Genomic DNA, 17661 nt, shown 5'->3' on the forward strand with positions numbered 1-17661 from the left:
ACATTTTATGGTACAAATGTTTCTTAGCCTCTGGAAACACAAAATACAAAGTTACAACCGGTTCTTTGGTCAAATGGGTCTAATACATTCAAAATATATTAAAACGACGCGTACTTTATAAGGGACCTTATGTGGGGCCTATACCAAAACGTGGACCTATATAACCCAACTTTGGTAGGAATGTTTTTTGGCCTCTGAAGACACAAAATACCAAATTACAACCAATTCTGTGGTCAAATGGGTCTAATAATTCAAAATATATTAAAATGACGCGTACTTTATATGGGGCCTTATATGGGGGCTATACCAAAACGTGGACCTATATAACCCAACTTTGGTAGGAATATTTTTTGGCCTCTGGAGACACAAAATACCAAATTACAACCAATTCTGTGGTCAAATGGGTCTAATACATTCAAAATATATTAAAATGACGCGTACTTTATATGGGGCCTTATATGGGGGCTAAACCAAAACGTGGACCTATATAACCCAACTTTGGTAGGAATGTTTTTTGGCCTCTGGAGACACAAAATACCAAATTACCACCAATTCGGTGGTAAAATGGGCCAAATATCTTAAAAATTCCTTAAAACGACGACGCGTCACGCGTCATTTTGTATGGGGGCTATACGAAAGCGTGGACCTACATAGCCCGCTTTCAATACCAAAAGTCCTACGTAAATATAACATATTTTCCCAAAATTTCATTAACCTACGTCAATCCGTTCGGACGCTAGAGTGATTTCCACAGACGGACAGACGGACGGACATGGCTATATCGATGTAGAATTGCACGCTGATCAAGAATATATATAGTTTGTGGGGTGTACAATGATTATTTCGAGTAGTTACAAACGTAGTGACAAACATAATATACCCCCATCCTATGGTGGAGGGCATGGTACAAATACACAGGTAGCCGCATCGGCAATTGTTGGTAACATAAGATGTCAAAATTTGACATCAATTGAATGCAATTGACACATTATGTTACCATCAGCTGGCATGATAATGCTACCTGTATTATTGTACCATGGTGGAGGGTATAACAAATTTCTATGTAGTTGTTGTTGAGTTGTATTTGTTGTAGTATTTAAGGCTTCGACACATAATCCGCTGGCTTTCTGGCTAATGTCATTTCTGGGAAAGGAATAAAAAAAATTTCGGAACCTCATTTGAATTAGGTCGAACCTGGTCTTTACTCTTTTACCAGGAAATGACTTCAGCCAGAAAACCACCCGCTTGTGTGTCGTGCCTTCAGGTTAGGTTAAAGGACGCGCAGCTGTCGTGTTGGACAGCCACTCCACTCGGAGACCTTATGGTCCATTGTGTTCATCCTATAGTGTGGGTAGGAGACAAGAAAAGAAATAATTGCATAGAAGGTATCGAGTTGAGAAGTAAGAAATAAGAATAAATAAGCAATTAAGAAAATAAGGGAGAATAATTAAGAAAGTGCTATGGATTGAAAGACAATTGCGAAATTATTTATGAAAGGAGAGCGAGTAAGGAGGTTTTGCCAAATTAAGATGCTGCAATTCGTTCATGTTGAAGCCACTTCAGACCCTTGGGGAGAAGAAGCAGTGTTGTCGGCTCGGCTTGGCAGAATGTTGTTAGAGATGTGTTCACCCATTGTTTGAATTCTCCTGGTCATGATCATTGGACAACGGCATAATAAGTGCTCAATCGTCTCTGTTTCTTCTTCATCTTCGCATAATCTGCAGTAGTCCGTGGAGTCATCTCTATCCCATTTGCAGGTCATTGATCTTATTCTGCAGTGTCCCGTGATTTCTCCAACCATTAGTTATAGGTCGGGTTTTCTCATAGAGAGTAGAGAAGGGGTCTTCCGTTTGGAGAGGTTGGGCCAGATTGATTTGATACCTTACAGCCAGGTTCGTTGTTCCAAATCTGACCAGCCTTCTCCCTGTATACTTGTTCTAGGAGCCGCATGAAGTTACACAAGGGTGGCTTGATTGAGTTATCGATTTCGATGTCGTTTGACTCAGATCGGCGACGCGCCAATTCATTTGAGCCCATCATATTCCTCTCGATTAAACCAACGACTTCATTTAGTGCAATCTCCACCGATCTGCCTTTGATGTAGGCGTGTTGGGCAGGACTTATAACACTGTTTTCAAGCTTGGACCTTATTCCTAGATCAAGCAATCTTTCTAAGGTTTTCAATAGAAAGGAAGATAGGCTGGTTGGTCTATAGTCTTTGGGAAGCGTGTGACATGACTTCTCCGCTTTGGGGATGTATGTCACCGTGGCTTCCCTCCACAGAATCGGAGTGAGCGATGGACGTAGACAGACCTTATAAATGTGATCCAGGTGTGGGATCAACACCTCCAGTGCATTTTGTAGCATTGCAGGGAGGATACCTTCTGGACCAGGTGATTTAAAAGGCTTAAAAGTGTTTATCGCCCAAGCTATCTTTGTGTGACTTATAATCTCCTCGATGACACTCACTTCCCCTGTGGCTTGGTTGCACATAGGTGGATCGGCTGAGCGATCTGGTGCATCCATGCAGTTGGGAAAGTGGGTTTTGGCTAGGAGATCCAGAGTTTCTAGACCGGAGTTAGTCCATGTGCCATCATCCCGTTTGATACTGCCGATGGATTTGGGGTCCTTCGACAGTACTCTACGAAACCTGGCTACATCCGTTACTCCCTCTATAGACTCGCTAAAGCAGACCCATGATCACCGTTTAGCCTTCATTATTTCGCTGTTGTACTTATTGAAAGATACTTTGTAGTTCTCCCAATCTGTGGACAACTTCGTTTAGTTGGCTTTGTTATAGAGCCTTCTGCTAGTCTTTTTGAGATTAGCCAGATCTTTCGACCACCAGACCGGTTGACATCTTCTGCCTGGGTAAGTGAGTGGGCAGGCGGTCTCATAGCTGTCCCTCAAAACCTCTGTCACGTGCTTCACTGCACTATTAACCTTTGTGGCTGTTTGGGGGTATCGTGACACTCCCAGCTTGGAGCGTACTAGTTCATTGAATTTGTTCTAGACGGTTTTCCGTTGATTTCTAAATGGTGGATGTCGAATACCATTAACAGAGACTTGGAAGAATATCTTCCAATGCTCCGAAAAGAAGCATTCTTCATATACCCTCCAGTCACTGATAAGAGATTCGTCATTATTTATGAGGGTTATGTCTATAACCTCCCCCTGATTCTATTTTGAAACGTGTACTCGTTTCCCCTGTTGCATATTCTAAGATTATATTTTAAGATAAACTCGAATACGGACTCACCTCTGGCATTTGTGTCTCTGCTGCCCCAGTGGAAATGGTGAGCATTGGCATCACATCCTAGGATGATGAGACAAGTGCTACCCATCTCTCTGACCAGCTTCTCCGGTGGGTCAGGGCTCTCGAATGGCATGTATATGGACGAGAATATGGTGGCTCTCTGGGAGCTGCATTCCATCCTTACAGCCGTAATATCGCCTCCGCTGAAATTAGAGAGAAATATGAGTTTAAGACTCTTCTTAGCAACTACACAGGTTCTTACCTTGTCCCCGTTGGGTGTGGCGAAGGTGGTGTAGTTGCTATCGCTTAACCCAGCAACCTTATTTTTGTATAAATAGGGCTCCTGGATTAAGACGATGTCAACTTCAGACTTCTTGAGGGCTAGAAGAAGTTCAGCAGCATCCGCTTTGCAGTGATGCAGATTAATCTGCATTATGCGAAGCGGCTGCTGCTTCCGTTCCCCCACTACTTTCGTCCTAGGCGGAATCTGATCCATCCTAGACCAAAATGTAGTTTGCCCTCTCTAGTCCTTAGGTAATCTTGCACCTGAGTGTCTATTGACACCCTGATGGCAATCGAGTTGAGAAGTAAGAAATAAGAATAAATAAGCAATTAAGAAAATAAGGGAGAATAATTAAGAAAGTGCTATGGATTGAAAGACAATTGCGAAATTATTTATGAAAGGAGAGCGAGTAAGGAGGTTTTGCCAAATTAAGATGCTGCAATTCGTTCATGTTGAAGCCACTTCAGACCCTTGGGGAGAAGAAGCAGTGTTGTCGGCTCGGCTTGGCAGAATGTTGTTAGAGATGTGTTCACCCATTGTTTGAATTCTCCTGGTCATGATCATTGGACAACGGCATAATAAGTGCTCAATCGTCTCTGTTTCTTCTTCATCTTCGCATAATCTGCAGTAGTCCGTGGAGTCATCTCTATCCCATTTGCAGGTCATTGATCTTATTCTGCAGTGTCCCGTGATTTCTCCAACCATTAGTTATAGGTCGGGTTTTCTCATAGAGAGTAGAGAAGGGGTCTTCCGTTTGGAGAGGTTGGGCCAGATTGATTTGATACCTTACAGCCAGGTTCGTTGTTCCAAATCTGACCAGCCTTCTCCCTGTATACTTGTTCTAGGAGCCGCATGAAGTTACACAAGGGTGGCTTGATTGAGTTATCGATTTCGATGTCGTTTGACTCAGATCGGCGACGCGCCAATTCATTTGAGCCCATCATATTCCTCTCCATTAAACCAACGACTTCATTTAGTGCAATCTCCACCGATCTGCCTTTGATGTAGGCGTGTTGGGCAGGACTTATAACACTGTTTTCAAGCTTGGACCTTATTCCTAGATCAAGCAATCTTTCTAAGGTTTTCAATAGAAAGGAAGATAGGCTGGTTGGTCTATAGTCTTTGGGAAGCGTGTGACATGACTTCTCCGCTTTGGGGATGTATGTCACCGTGGCTTCCCTCCACAGAATCGGAGTGAGCGATGGACGTAGACAGACCTTATAAATGTGATCCAGGTGTGGGATCAACACCTCCAGTGCATTTTGTAGCATTGCAGGGAGGATACCTTCTGGACCAGGTGATTTAAAAGGCTTAAAAGTGTTTATCGCCCAAGCTATCTTTGTGTGACTTATAATCTCCTCGATGACACTCACTTCCCCTGTGGCTTGGTTGCACATAGGTGGATCGGCTGAGCGATCTGGTGCATCCATGCAGTTGGGAAAGTGGGTTTTGGCTAGGAGATCCAGAGTTTCTAGACCGGAGTTAGTCCATGTGCCATCATCCCGTTTGATACTGCCGATGGATTTGGGGTCCTTCGACAGTACTCTACGAAACCTGGCTACATCCGTTACTCCCTCTATAGACTCGCTAAAGCAGACCCATGATCACCGTTTAGCCTTCATTATTTCGCTGTTGTACTTATTGAAAGATACTTTGTAGTTCTCCCAATCTGTGGACAACTTCGTTTAGTTGGCTTTGTTATAGAGCCTTCTTCTAGTCTTTCTGAGATTAGCCAGATCTTTCGACCACCAGACCGGTTGACATCTTCTGCCTGGGTAAGTGAGTGGGCAGGCGGTCTCATAGCTGTCCCTCAAAACCTCTGTCACGTGCATCACTGCACTATTAACCTTTGTGGCTGTTTGGGGTTATCGTGACACTCCCAGCTTGGAGCGTACTAGTTCATTGAATTTGTTCTAGACGGTTTTCCGTTGATTTCTAAATGGTGGATGTCGAATACCATTAACAGAGACTTGGAAGAATATCTTCCAATGCTCCGAAAAGAAGCATTCTTCATATACCCTCCAGTCACTGATAAGAGATTCGTCATTATTTATGAGGGTTATGTCTATAACCTCCCACTGATTCTATTTTGAAACGTGTACTCGTTTCCCCTGTTGCATATTCTAAGATTATATTTTAAGATAAACTCGAATACGGACTCACCTCTGGCATTTGTGTCTCTGCTGCCCCAGTGGAAATGGTGAGCATTGGCATCACATCCTAGGATGATGAGACAAGTGCTACCCATCTCTCTGACCAGCTTCTCCGGTGGGTCAGGGCTCTCGAATGGCATGTATATGGACGAGAATATGGTGGCTCTCTGGGAGCTGCATTCCATCCTTACAGCCGTAATATCGCCTCCGCTGAAATTAGAGAGAAATATGAGTTTAAGACTCTTCTTAGCAACTACACAGGTTCTTACCTTGTCCCCGTTGGGTGTGGCGAAGGTGGTGTAGTTGCTATCGCTTAACCCAGCAACCTTATTTTTGTATAAATAGGGCTCCTGGATTAAGACGATGTCAACTTCAGACTTCTTGAGGGCTAGAAGAAGTTCAGCAGCATCCGCTTTGCAGTGATGCAGATTAATCTGCATTATGCGAAGCGGCTGCTGCTTCCGTTCCCCCACTACTTTCGTCCTAGGCGGAATCTGATCCATCCTAGACCAAAATGTAGTTTGCCCTCTCTAGTCCTTAGGTAATCTTGCACCTGAGTGTCTATTGACACCCTGATGGCAACACCTCCATTTTCCGGATTGTGGCTGACCAGATTCCATGTCCGAAGATTGGGGTTTTGTCTGCCGAGTATGGTCAGTATGCGTGCGGTGGAGGTGGCACCCATGCTGACAACACTCTTCTGAAAGGGACCTCTTTGACACCAACGACTGCCGGTTGACACCCCTCCCAGAGTTCGCCAAGACCCTCTATCGTGGAAGTGAGAAAATCCAGAGATTCCCTATTTTCACAACAGATGACCCTTAAGGCCTGCGTACATAAGCTGCTCTGCCTGATTACCTTGCTTTGCTGCTTCAATAAAAAATAAAAGAACAAAGAAGGCCGACCCAATTTCCAACTGATGGCAACCCAGTTCGAAATTTTGTCTTTATTCTATTATTTTTATTACGTCAGAAATGAAGCAGGTAAGCAAGGCAATCAGGCAAGGCAGCTTATGTACGCAGGCCTTAAAGGTCTGCGTACATAAGCTGCTCTGCCTGATTGCCTTGCTTTCCTGCTTCATTTTTGACATAATAAAAATAAAAGAATAAAGAAGGCCGAGGAAATTTCGAACTGGGTTGCCCTTTTCTTTTTTATTCTTTTATCAGAAGTAAGCAAGGTAAGCAGGCAAGGCAGCTTATGTACGCAGGCCTTAACATCTCTGTATGGATCGGCACTGCCAAATTGGGTGTGTTTTGGTGGTTCCCCTTCGCCTGCGAACACGATGTCACGCAGATGAGTTTCGATAAGTAGCCATCGATCCTCTCTGATTATTCAATCAGGGTCAGATCTATCGATGACCGCTTCTCGCAACTCGTCCGGTACCATCGGTCTGCTAGTTCTTTTTCCCCTGCTGTTGCTCTTGAGATGAGAACCGGAAGATTCCTTGTGGCCCAAGTTAGCTTGTGAGGCTGAACCGTGTGTTCGGTCGGACCTCCCAGATTTGGAGCTCTTAAGGCCTGCGTACATAAGCTGCTCTGCCTGATTGCCTTGCTTTCCTGCTTCATTTTTGACATAATAAAAATAAAAGAATAAAGAAGGCCGAGGAAATTTCGAACTGGGTTGCCCTTTTCTTTTTTATTCTTTTATCAGAAGTAAGCAAGGTAAGCAGGCAAGGCAGCTTATGTACGCAGGCCTTTATGATGCGTCCCCTTCGACTTGACTGCCTTCTCCTTTGAGGTTTGTCCTGTCTGTGTGGCGGGACATCCTTTTGAAGAGAGCTTTGAGGTCGAAGGAGGCGAATCATTTGATGGTTTTCGGATCATGTCAACATCGCTCCCGGTTTGGCCCTTGGGGGCTGTGGGAGTCGATGTAGGCATTGATCTAACCTCTTCATTAGCCGTTACGAGAGAAAGCTTAGTGATATCAGGATTTATCTTGGGTAAGTGAGGGTGAGATCTTTCGATCTTTCTCACTACCTTGAGATTAATCTTGATCAGCTTACATTCTCTCAGCGTTATAGATGAGGGTTCCCTGTCAATGTACTTCCTGAGGAAGTGGTGGGAGCTTTTCCGGCCGGTATTTTGGTCGGATTTCCTTCCTCAACAGCAGCAAGTCCTTGTGAGCCAGCAACATCGGCTGCGGCCGATGGTTGGGTAGCTGGTGCATCGGTTGGTCCAGAGTTCATACAGGTGGCTGCTTCCACTGAGGTCGAGGCCGACTCATCGTTGACTACAGTCGCTGGAATGACTGTGGTGTAGAATAGCCACCCGTCTCCTCCCGACACTACCGTCCCGTCAACCGTTGGCCGGGTTGCCCCAGACTTGGTACAGAATTTTGAATTTGAAGAGTTAACCTTAGGCATTGCAGTGTTGTCATCAATCGAATTTGTTTTAATTGTTTTTTGTTTAAATTTGTATTCTCCATGCGTCATAGATTTAATGGGGGAAGTGAGGTCCACCATGGCATAGCCCTCCTGTACCATGGCAAGGACTTGACAACTAAGTCATTACTGCGTTGAGATGCTCAGGTATCAACAAGGCTCCGTTCTAATATAGTTGGTACCCTAACTGCAAACCTTAATACACCGATGGGCACGGTTTCGCCTGACACCCCGGCGTTAGGGGGTCTCTAATAAGTAGGAGGCCGCTACTTGGATAACCTTTGGTCGGTCACAGTTCCCCAACTCAACACTTCCAGGGTGTTGAGTGAGGAAACTGTGACCTTAAGCCCCCGCACCGCGCCAATATTGTTATCCCTGGCGGGGGAGCAGTCGAGGCCTTTACTTTGCCTTATTTGTTTCACCATGTCTTTAAGGTTAAAATACATTGAACTTTGTTGCTTGCTTCACGCTCAATTTCATGTAGAGGAATAAAAGCCAAGTACTACCTAATTCAAATGCGATTTTGGATTTTTTTACACAAATTCAGGCTTGGATAAGCATGAATTTCTCATTGTGTTCTCACTTTTAAGGCCTGGACACATAAGAAGCATGTCATTCTTGTTGAAGTCATATCTGATAAAAGACTAAAGACCAAGTTCGACCTAACTCAAATGTGGTTCCGACATTTTTTTTATTCCTTTCCCATTTTGCATGTAAAAAGTGGCAATCCATATGTAAAAAACATATCGTGTAAAGTACCCATAATGTTGTATTGCCTTATCAATGAGGATGATCTGGAGAAACACATACATATGTTTACATTTGTTTAAATTTAAATCCATACATTTCAAGTTACACCATTGGAAAAGGCTATTTAAATTATTTTGGAGTAAATCAGCTTGCTTTTCAGAATTATGAATGATAAATAACTTCGTCTGCATACATTAACACTTTGGAATGTTCAATTGAGTTTGGCAAATCATTTATGAACAATAGAAAGAGAACCGGTCCAAGGTGACTTACTTGCTTACATTCATGGTAGAACAAGAAAAGGTAGCAGCAATACCCAGCTGACTGAACTGGGCTGTAATGCTAGTGTCAAATTCCACACGACATTTTATATATTTATTTCTATGTTCGATGTATATTAGGGATATATATTTTTTGAAAAACAAATTTATTCATCAGAAAAAAAAAACTATTTCCCATAACGACTCCTTCATAACATTGTCATGTAACCTCCTCCAGGTCCGAACGACATGCCACACACTAAAACACCGCTTATGGAGGCGGTGCAATATTTGATAATATGTGTGGTATTTTGTTAAACTTGAAAAGAATAAAGCCCTAATAAACATGTGTTTTTTGTTTTCAAAAGCAAACGATTGAGACAGCTTCTCTTTTTTCAATGAATTACCAGCGACCCCAAACATGTTTGCAAGAATTCTACTTTCTGAGAGAAATGATGCATTTAGTGGAATGATATGGAAACATTCAAATTGAAAATCTAAAGAGTTTTCATTCATGTTTTACAAAATGTTCAATCAAATGTGAAAAATTATTAGCTTTTTAAATTCCAATAATTTATAGACATTTCCTTATTTTGTTTACATTTACGTTGACACAAACGTTTACAAACAAAAGCAAATTTCTATGTGTTTGTTGTTGAGTTGTATTTGTTGTAGTATTAACTTTACCTGGTTTGTTCTACCATGGCTTACATTCCAGAATTTTCAAGTTTTACCACTTTTTACTCGAAAAGCGTTCCTTTACTTCTTACACCATGCAATTCATATGGGAGCAGTTTACAATTTTTACTACTTTTGCGGTTTTACCATTTTTAAAAGTAAAGGAACAGACCAATTGACTTAGCATGGCTTGAATTTTGTGTGAAATTACAGCCGTAATTAATTGCTCAAACAATTTCGGAATAGAACTTAATTTTGCAATTCCTCTATAGGTACATAGATACATTTGTTATATATAGGTAGATACATTTGTATGACTGTTTCCATAAAGTGGGAAAGTAGCCAATTTTAAGGGAATAATTATGCCAGACTATGAAAATTTTCATGTACGTGGTTTACATTTACGAAATTCACTCGATTTCAACTGTCAATTCCTTTGCGTATACGTCAAATGAAAACTCATCTGGTTTGATTGGATTTCATTTGATTGGATATACATTTGAAACTTAAGGCCTCGACAAATAAGAAGCATGGTATTCTTGCTGAAGTCATATCTGATAAAAGACTAAAGATCAAGTTCGCCGCTTTTTTCACGCTCAGTTTCATGTAAAAGATTAAATACCAAGTTCAACCTAATTCAAATATGATTCTGAAAAATTTTTATTAGGTCGAACTTGGTCTTTAGTCTTTTATCAGATATGACTTAAGCAAGAATGTCATGCTTCTTATGTGTCGAAGACTTAATGCTGAAAACATATCCAACGTTTGAGTAAAGTTTTGTGTCATTTCTGGTAGATGAATAAAGACAATTTTTTCTTTCTTCTACCAGAAATGACACAAAACCTAACTCAAACGTTGGATGTGTTTTCAGCTTAAAGGTGAGAACACAATGAGAAGTTCATGCTTATCCAAGCCTGAATTTGTGTAAAGCAATAAAGAAATCCAAAATCCCATTTAAATTAGGTAGTACTGGTCTTTATTCATTTACTTGAAATTGAGCGTGAAGCTAGCAACAAAGGGCATTGTGTTTCTACCTTAAAGGCCGCGGCACACACGGTCCGTTGAGTGTCGCGTTACAGCAACCACATGGAAAACTCGAGAACAAACTTGGCATCATTTACATATTTTTCATGTGGTTGTTGTTTGTGTGTTTCTACCTTAAGGGCTCGACACATTCGGTCCATTGAGTATCGCGCTACAACAACCATATGAAAACTTCAAGAACAAACTTGGCATCACTTAAGGTAGAATCAGAATGGATTTTTCTTTCTTGTGTGGCTTCATTTCTGGTAAAAGAATAGAGAACGGACGAGACGAATTTGAAATAGGTTGCATTTTTCATTTATTCTTTTACTAGAGCAAAGCAAGCAGCGAGCTGATTGAGTTTCTACATTTACACATTTTTCATGTGGTTGTTGTTTTCAACGCGCAGCGCGTCATACAACGGACCGTATGTATTTGACCCATTACACATTTTTCATGTGATTGTTGTTTTTAAGGTAGAAATACAATCAGCCTGTTGCAGTAAAATAATAAGGGCCTGTTTCACTATGTCGAAAGAAAATGAATGCGAACGAAAGAAAAGGAATGGAAATGTTGACTTAGTTTAGCTTCAAAACAACTACAAAATTTGAAAATCATACACGAGTTTAGCTGTTTTTCATTCGCATTCATTTTCTTTCGACATAGCGAAACAGGCTCTAAATAAAACACGTATGCAAAGCATGGTTTAATAAGAAAGGTTAGCTAAAGTTGTCTATCATTTTAATTTTTTTCTTTCGAGCGTTCCTAAAACGTCAAAACAATATACACAATCTGTGCATGTGTGTGTGCTGTTTGAATAATATGCCAAACAATTTTAAAAACAATCGAATTCAATGATTTTAAAACTGTTTTTAGAACATTTGTACGAAGAAATTCGTCAGCTTTGCATTGAAACAATCATTTTATCATCTCCGCAATTCGATTATGTGGAGAAATCTTGACACTTTATTCATTTTTCGCGTTTTTTATAAAATGCTCAAAATGGTATTGTAAACAAACCCACTTGTTGCTTTTGTGTTAACTAATTTTGAAGTTTTAAGTCCAATTTACATATGCACATTAAATGATTTCGTTTTACGAAATCCTAGAATCAAATGAATGCTCTGTTCCAGAACCTGCAAGAAGCTACTACTTTTTACTACGATAACATTTTTTCCTTTATGTTATCGAAAAAAATAGTAAAAATTAGTAGATTCTTGCAGTACTGGAACAGACCAGAAGTGTATTTCATCTGTTTTTTTTTGCGTCATTTGCTTACACACACAATCGCACATACACACTTATACAATAACACAAACACACGCACACAATATATTTATTCTGAAAAATAGGAATTTCACAACACAAATGTGTATCAAATAACTTAAATTAATTCCAAAAACAAAAAAACATAATTTTTGCAAGTTTTTTAACCATTTATTTTCACTTTTGTCATCGTTTGAGTATTTTTGCTTTTCTACAACACACACAAACAAACAACGACATCATAAAACATTTGCATTTTTTGGTAGTTTATGACGAAAAAGCAGGGTTGCGTATAATAGTATGGTGTTTTCGTGCGTTGTTTAGAATAAATGACGCAGCTATCGTCATTTATTTTTGTATGGCAAATGACGCAAAATGTTGCCTGTTTTAGCAAATAAATGACGAATCAGCTCTTAATGACGAAAAAGTTGCTAATGTAAATTGGACATTAGGAATTCTGGAAAAACAAGAGTTCTATAGATTGTTTTCATTTAAATCTACCTCTTTACTTATACCATGACGCAAGTCTGTGTTTAGACACACAAATTTCTCGGGAAAGTAAATTGAGTTTTTTGGGAGAGAGCGGAATGGAAAGAGCTCCTCAATACTCTTTTCTACCCCCTATTGCCTAAAAACTGAATTTACTTTCCCGAGAAATGTGTGTGTCTAAACACGGACCAAAGCTAAAGGACAAAAAATAAGGAACACAACTATGGCAATTATAGATCAACTTTTTGGGTAATTGGCAACCTTATTCCAATCATATTGAAATTCCAAACAAAAACAAATATTTAAGTAACGGAATCTGTTTTATGACCGACTCGATCAAGGTTAATCATTCCATTTGGTAGCTATTTGCAACATTTAGTTCAAAACAAAATAAGTTTTACTATCTTTTAAATTTAATACCTAATTAAAAAATACGTCAAATATAGTTCGTTTTTACAACTGTTTTTCAATTTGTATAATTTATGTGTTGAAATTAATCATACATCATCATCGATAATATATTACATACTTACATACTTCTTTATTCTTTTGGTAAGAAAGAATTGTTATTAAAAACCAAAGTTTAAACCTACAGGTATGGCATTTCTTTTGATAACAGATAAAAATAATGTCTTCTTCGGAAACTAAAGACGCTACTTTATCGAAAACTGATCTAAATCAGCTATATGAAGAAAATGGCGCTGGCGCCATGAAGTGCTCTGAAAATGAAAATCCGTCAATGGAACAAAAGGATATTATAGGGGAAGCTTCGAAATTGGCCTCCAAAACTTCAGAGGCAAAAGAGGTTGTTTTCACGCCTCCGCCGCCACCACCACCTACACCAGTTCAACGTAAACTCAACTCAAAACACCCGGTGGACGCTGACGCATTGAATGATCAACTGGACTATGGAATTGATGTCATCCAGGCATTGGATGACGAACGGTCTAAGGAAAATTACAAATGTTTGCCACCTCCACCTCCACCATTGCCAAAAGCACTCGTTCAAGGTGCAATAATTATAGCGGGCAATGAAAATTTGGAAACTAATCTCAAAATGGCGAAAACAAAATTGAAAGCCGTCGAAAACAACATTAAATCAAATCAGGTTAGCTTATTTAAAAGTTCATTTTTTGTTTATGTATCGTAAAAAATATTACAATAATTATTTTCATACGAAAATAATGTGAATTGGATATATGCAAATATGAAGTTTTTTTTTTGTATCAATATGTACATATATGTTTATGTAGTCTCCGTTATGTGCAACTTAAGTACATATTGAAAGCATATTTTATCTTAATACATACTTATACTTAACAGATCTATGTAATTTTTTAGCCAATTACATTGACACATTACTGTATATAACTCATCTTAATATTTTTTTTTAATTTTTCAAAATTTGATCAGAACAATGATTTGAAGAACAAACGCAATGAAAACATGGCCCTGATGGAGCTACCCAAAAAGTTGTATATAGACGAAATCATAAAAGTTGCAGAACGTAATATTCGTGTCCAAAAGTTGAAAGAGAAACAAATGATTACTAGACCTTCGGTAATATCTGTTGCTATACCATTACCTCCGCCAACAAGCCTCTCGCTTGACAATAAAGTAGAAATATTGTCGTCGGCTACAAATGGAGCTGAAATGGAGTGTTGTAATGAGATTTCGAAGAAACCAGCTGCAAATTATCAACAACAAACATGTTTACACCACCACCATCATCATGATCACCTCAATGAAGAGGACATAATGTCGTTACAAGTCTTGTCGGCACGTTCGTCTACGCCATACACGCAAGCAATGTCATGCACTGCTGCCAGTTGTGATTTGGAGAATGTTGCCGAGCATGTAAGCCCTGTCAAGGATAGTGATGGTAATGTTCCCAAACAGAACATTAGGGAAATACGTGAATCTTATAAAGTAAAGAAAGTGCCATTGATTCCATCCAAGACAATCTCGTCAGTACCATTAACTAACGTATGCAAAAAACATTCCAAAACTAAATCGACTGGAAACACAGTGGATGCGGGAATACGCTATACTCGTGCCAATCTTCTTATCATTCGCAACGAGATATCTGCCCAAGCCAAATCAAAGCAACAAAATCCAATTTCATCTCATGGACCCCCTAACATGGTAAATTGCGATGTTATTGAATTGGAAGCGCGTTTAAAACGACTTTCTATATGGAAGGATAGTGATAACGAAGCTCCGTCCGCCATGTATGGAACCAGACAACATAATATCAACAATAACAATATGAGTAACAACAATATGAAATCTCGTTGCAATGATATGATGCCGGCATTCGTTAAACGTAAATTTATGGACGAATCTATTATTAGAAGTCAACCTCCACAACCTATTGAGTTTAAGGTAAGTCTTTTGGGTGTCTGAAGTTCAGTTTAGTTTCATTCATTTATTTATTTATTATTTATTTATTTATTACATTGACTCGTAGTAAATACAAAGTTGATAAGAGGGTAGCTTTGGCTACAAAGGCCATCAGCTAAAGGATCAATTCATATTTCTATGAAATATTCACCATTGGATAGCCTCTGTTGAATTTGTGATTAGCTTTTATCAGCGATACACATTTTTTGTATGTCACGGCAATCTTTCGTTTCTATTTTTTTTTTGTTGGTTCGTTTGTTAAGCCTGTTTTATTTTATGTAATTTTTTCCTTGAAAGAGTTCAAATTATTTTCAATTTTACACTCTCAAAAGACTTCATTGAAACCCTTGGGTCCTGATTACAACGGTATGCATTAATTGCTTTCAGAAGTTGACACTCACCGGCCATCAAAGTACCCATGATTTATTATTTCTCATAATTTTAGAGCCGAGAAAGGTAATATGGATAGGTAAAGCCCTTGAGGTCTGGACTTCAACTAGCTGTTGTTGGAACCTTGAATAATTTATTTTTAAGGGGGACTTAACCTCGTAGCTGACCGTAGGTGAAAGTCTTCAATTCCTCAGAAATCCTGCCACCCACACAAAAACTTTTAATTTTCAAAGTGGGCTTTACAATGATACGCATATTGCAAGGAGTGTGATAAAAACATAAACAAAGTATGTATCCGTATCAGGGCCCTATGTATCCGTATCAGGGCCCTAAACTGGACTGGATAAAAACAGACAGGCTTAACAAACAGAGCATACGTGACATATTAGAATATCACCATCTCAAAATCGAATTTGAAATAATTGTAAATATTTTTGATATTCTTTAGGATCCAGCAATTATAACCAATCAACGTCGCATTGGTAGCGGACGTTTACAGCATCCTAAATGGTCAGTTAATTATACACAGCAACAAGATAATAACCAGCACCATCATTCAAAATCATCGGACGGTTTGCATAATTTGGAAGCTCTGAAGAATGAAGATCACAAAGCTACGGGTAAATTTAAATTCTTACAATTCTTAGACAATGGAACAATTAGCAATCAGGAAGTACATAATACTCATCATTTGCCAGTATCAAATGTTGTTGATGGTAGCGGTGTAAACCAAGATGGTAAAGCCAAGGATCGCACGGATGTTGGAAACTCGAATTATGTAAAACGTGTTGTATCTGGATTTTTAGTCGTGTCAAATCCCAAGGATAGAGAATCTGAAGAAAAATATGAGCAACAACATAAAAATCATAACGAGGAACCAGAGTGGTTCAGTTTTGGACCAACATCACGTTTGGATACAATTGAACTGTGTGGATTCGATGAAGATGATGATCGTCACTCGGAAAGAAACAGTAGTAGTCGTCACAGCAAGGAAGCAGTTGAGGGAGATGACGATGAAGGCAAGGAAAATCAATTGCAACTGTCAACCAAGGTATGTAATATATTAACACTAGCATACCCTGTTTTGTTTGAACTGTAAAATCGAATTTGGCGATTTTCACAATTCAAAATACAACAAAACTAAAGTGAAAATAAAAAGATGATAACACCAAAAAAATATTCACCGGTCAAACAGACAAACGTTAATATAAACATTTTCGTATTTTCTTACAATTGTGGATAATGTCAATTGAAGTTATAACTTCATTCTATGAATGTATAACATTGAAAAAAAGTCACGCCTTATCTATCCTTTCACCATTTCACTCAGTTTTTGGTTAATTGTCTAAATATGTAACTATTTTACCTATGCAATTTTATATTTTTTCAGAATGAATCTAAAACAAATAGAATGCGTAAAACATCTTCAAAAAGTGATGCAAATAACAACATCCAAGCTCATCAAAAGGACGCTAAACAAGCTGAGACATCTAAAGCCAATCAAAACGATAAAAAATCCCTACCCTTTCAATATGATCAATTTTCTGGAAGCAACAAAGCACGTCCTCACAATCTGTCTAACCATCCTAATCGCAATTTGAATGATGCTGGTAATACGAACCAATATCAGAGTCATAATGGTAGTTCTCGATTTTTACAATTTTTCACCGGATGTTCATCGAATAACAACTCTAATGAAAAAATGGAGAAGAGTGGCTCGTCGGCCTCGCTAAATGAATTCTTTAAGCATGCTATGAATTCACAGAGCAAAACGGATCCATTGCATCTGCTAATGCCGCAGCAACAGAATATTGCTGCTTCGAATGCTGGTTGTTCAAATGGAAATGTCAACATTGCAGAAATGACGTCAGTTGATGAATTGGAAGCCAAGTGGCGACAAAATTCATCGAATAGTAAAAATAGTGAAGGTTCTGCAAATGATGCAAATAACAACAATGTGAGTCGCGACTCTGAAAATTTCCAAAAGCTCATTGGACAATTGAATAATTGTGTTATAATGAACAACAGTAATACAAATTCAATGCTGTCCAAGGGGGCGACACAACAAAATAAGGCACAATCAAACAATGTGCCTAATAATACAAATCTGTCTAATTTTATATTCAAAAATCAACAATTACAACAGCAACAGAAACAAACGCCAGGAATTACAATGCCACATCCTTTACAGTCAACATATAACAAGCAGAATGCATTTTTGCAGCAACAGCAGGCAGCTCTCATTGCAAATTTGCAGTTAAAGGCAATTTTGGGTCGCCCTGAAGCTCAAATGTTGCTATTGGGATTAGCTAAAGGTTAGTATCACAAAA

General features: G+C 39.2%; 1 protein-coding gene across 4 annotated transcripts in view; it reads left to right on the forward strand.

Moving 5' to 3' along the window:
- Positions 1-12802: 12802 nt before the first annotated feature.
- cup overlaps positions 12803-17661 on the forward strand; it is a 35519-nt gene continuing 30660 nt past the window's right edge. Inside the window, exons 1-6 of one of the 4 annotated variants that reach the window (XM_073968541.1) lie at positions 12817-13090; positions 13158-13646; positions 13967-14923; positions 15780-15951; positions 16030-16382; positions 16722-17646. In XM_073968541.1, the coding sequence (XP_073824642.1) occupies positions 13167-13646; positions 13967-14923; positions 15780-15951; positions 16030-16382; positions 16722-17646 (2887 nt within the window). In that variant the 5' untranslated portion in view covers positions 12817-13090; positions 13158-13166. Of the gene's footprint in view, positions 13091-13157; positions 13647-13951; positions 14924-15779; positions 16383-16721; positions 17647-17661 lie in introns of all 4 variants that reach the window. The other 3 variants (XM_073968540.1, XM_073968538.1, XM_073968539.1) reach the window with 3 other exon arrangements.

This window comes from Musca autumnalis, unplaced genomic scaffold (genome assembly GCF_047663935.1).
Source record: "Musca autumnalis isolate F117 unplaced genomic scaffold, ASM4766393v1 scaffold_2, whole genome shotgun sequence".
NCBI lineage: Eukaryota > Metazoa > Arthropoda > Insecta > Diptera > Muscidae > Musca > Musca autumnalis.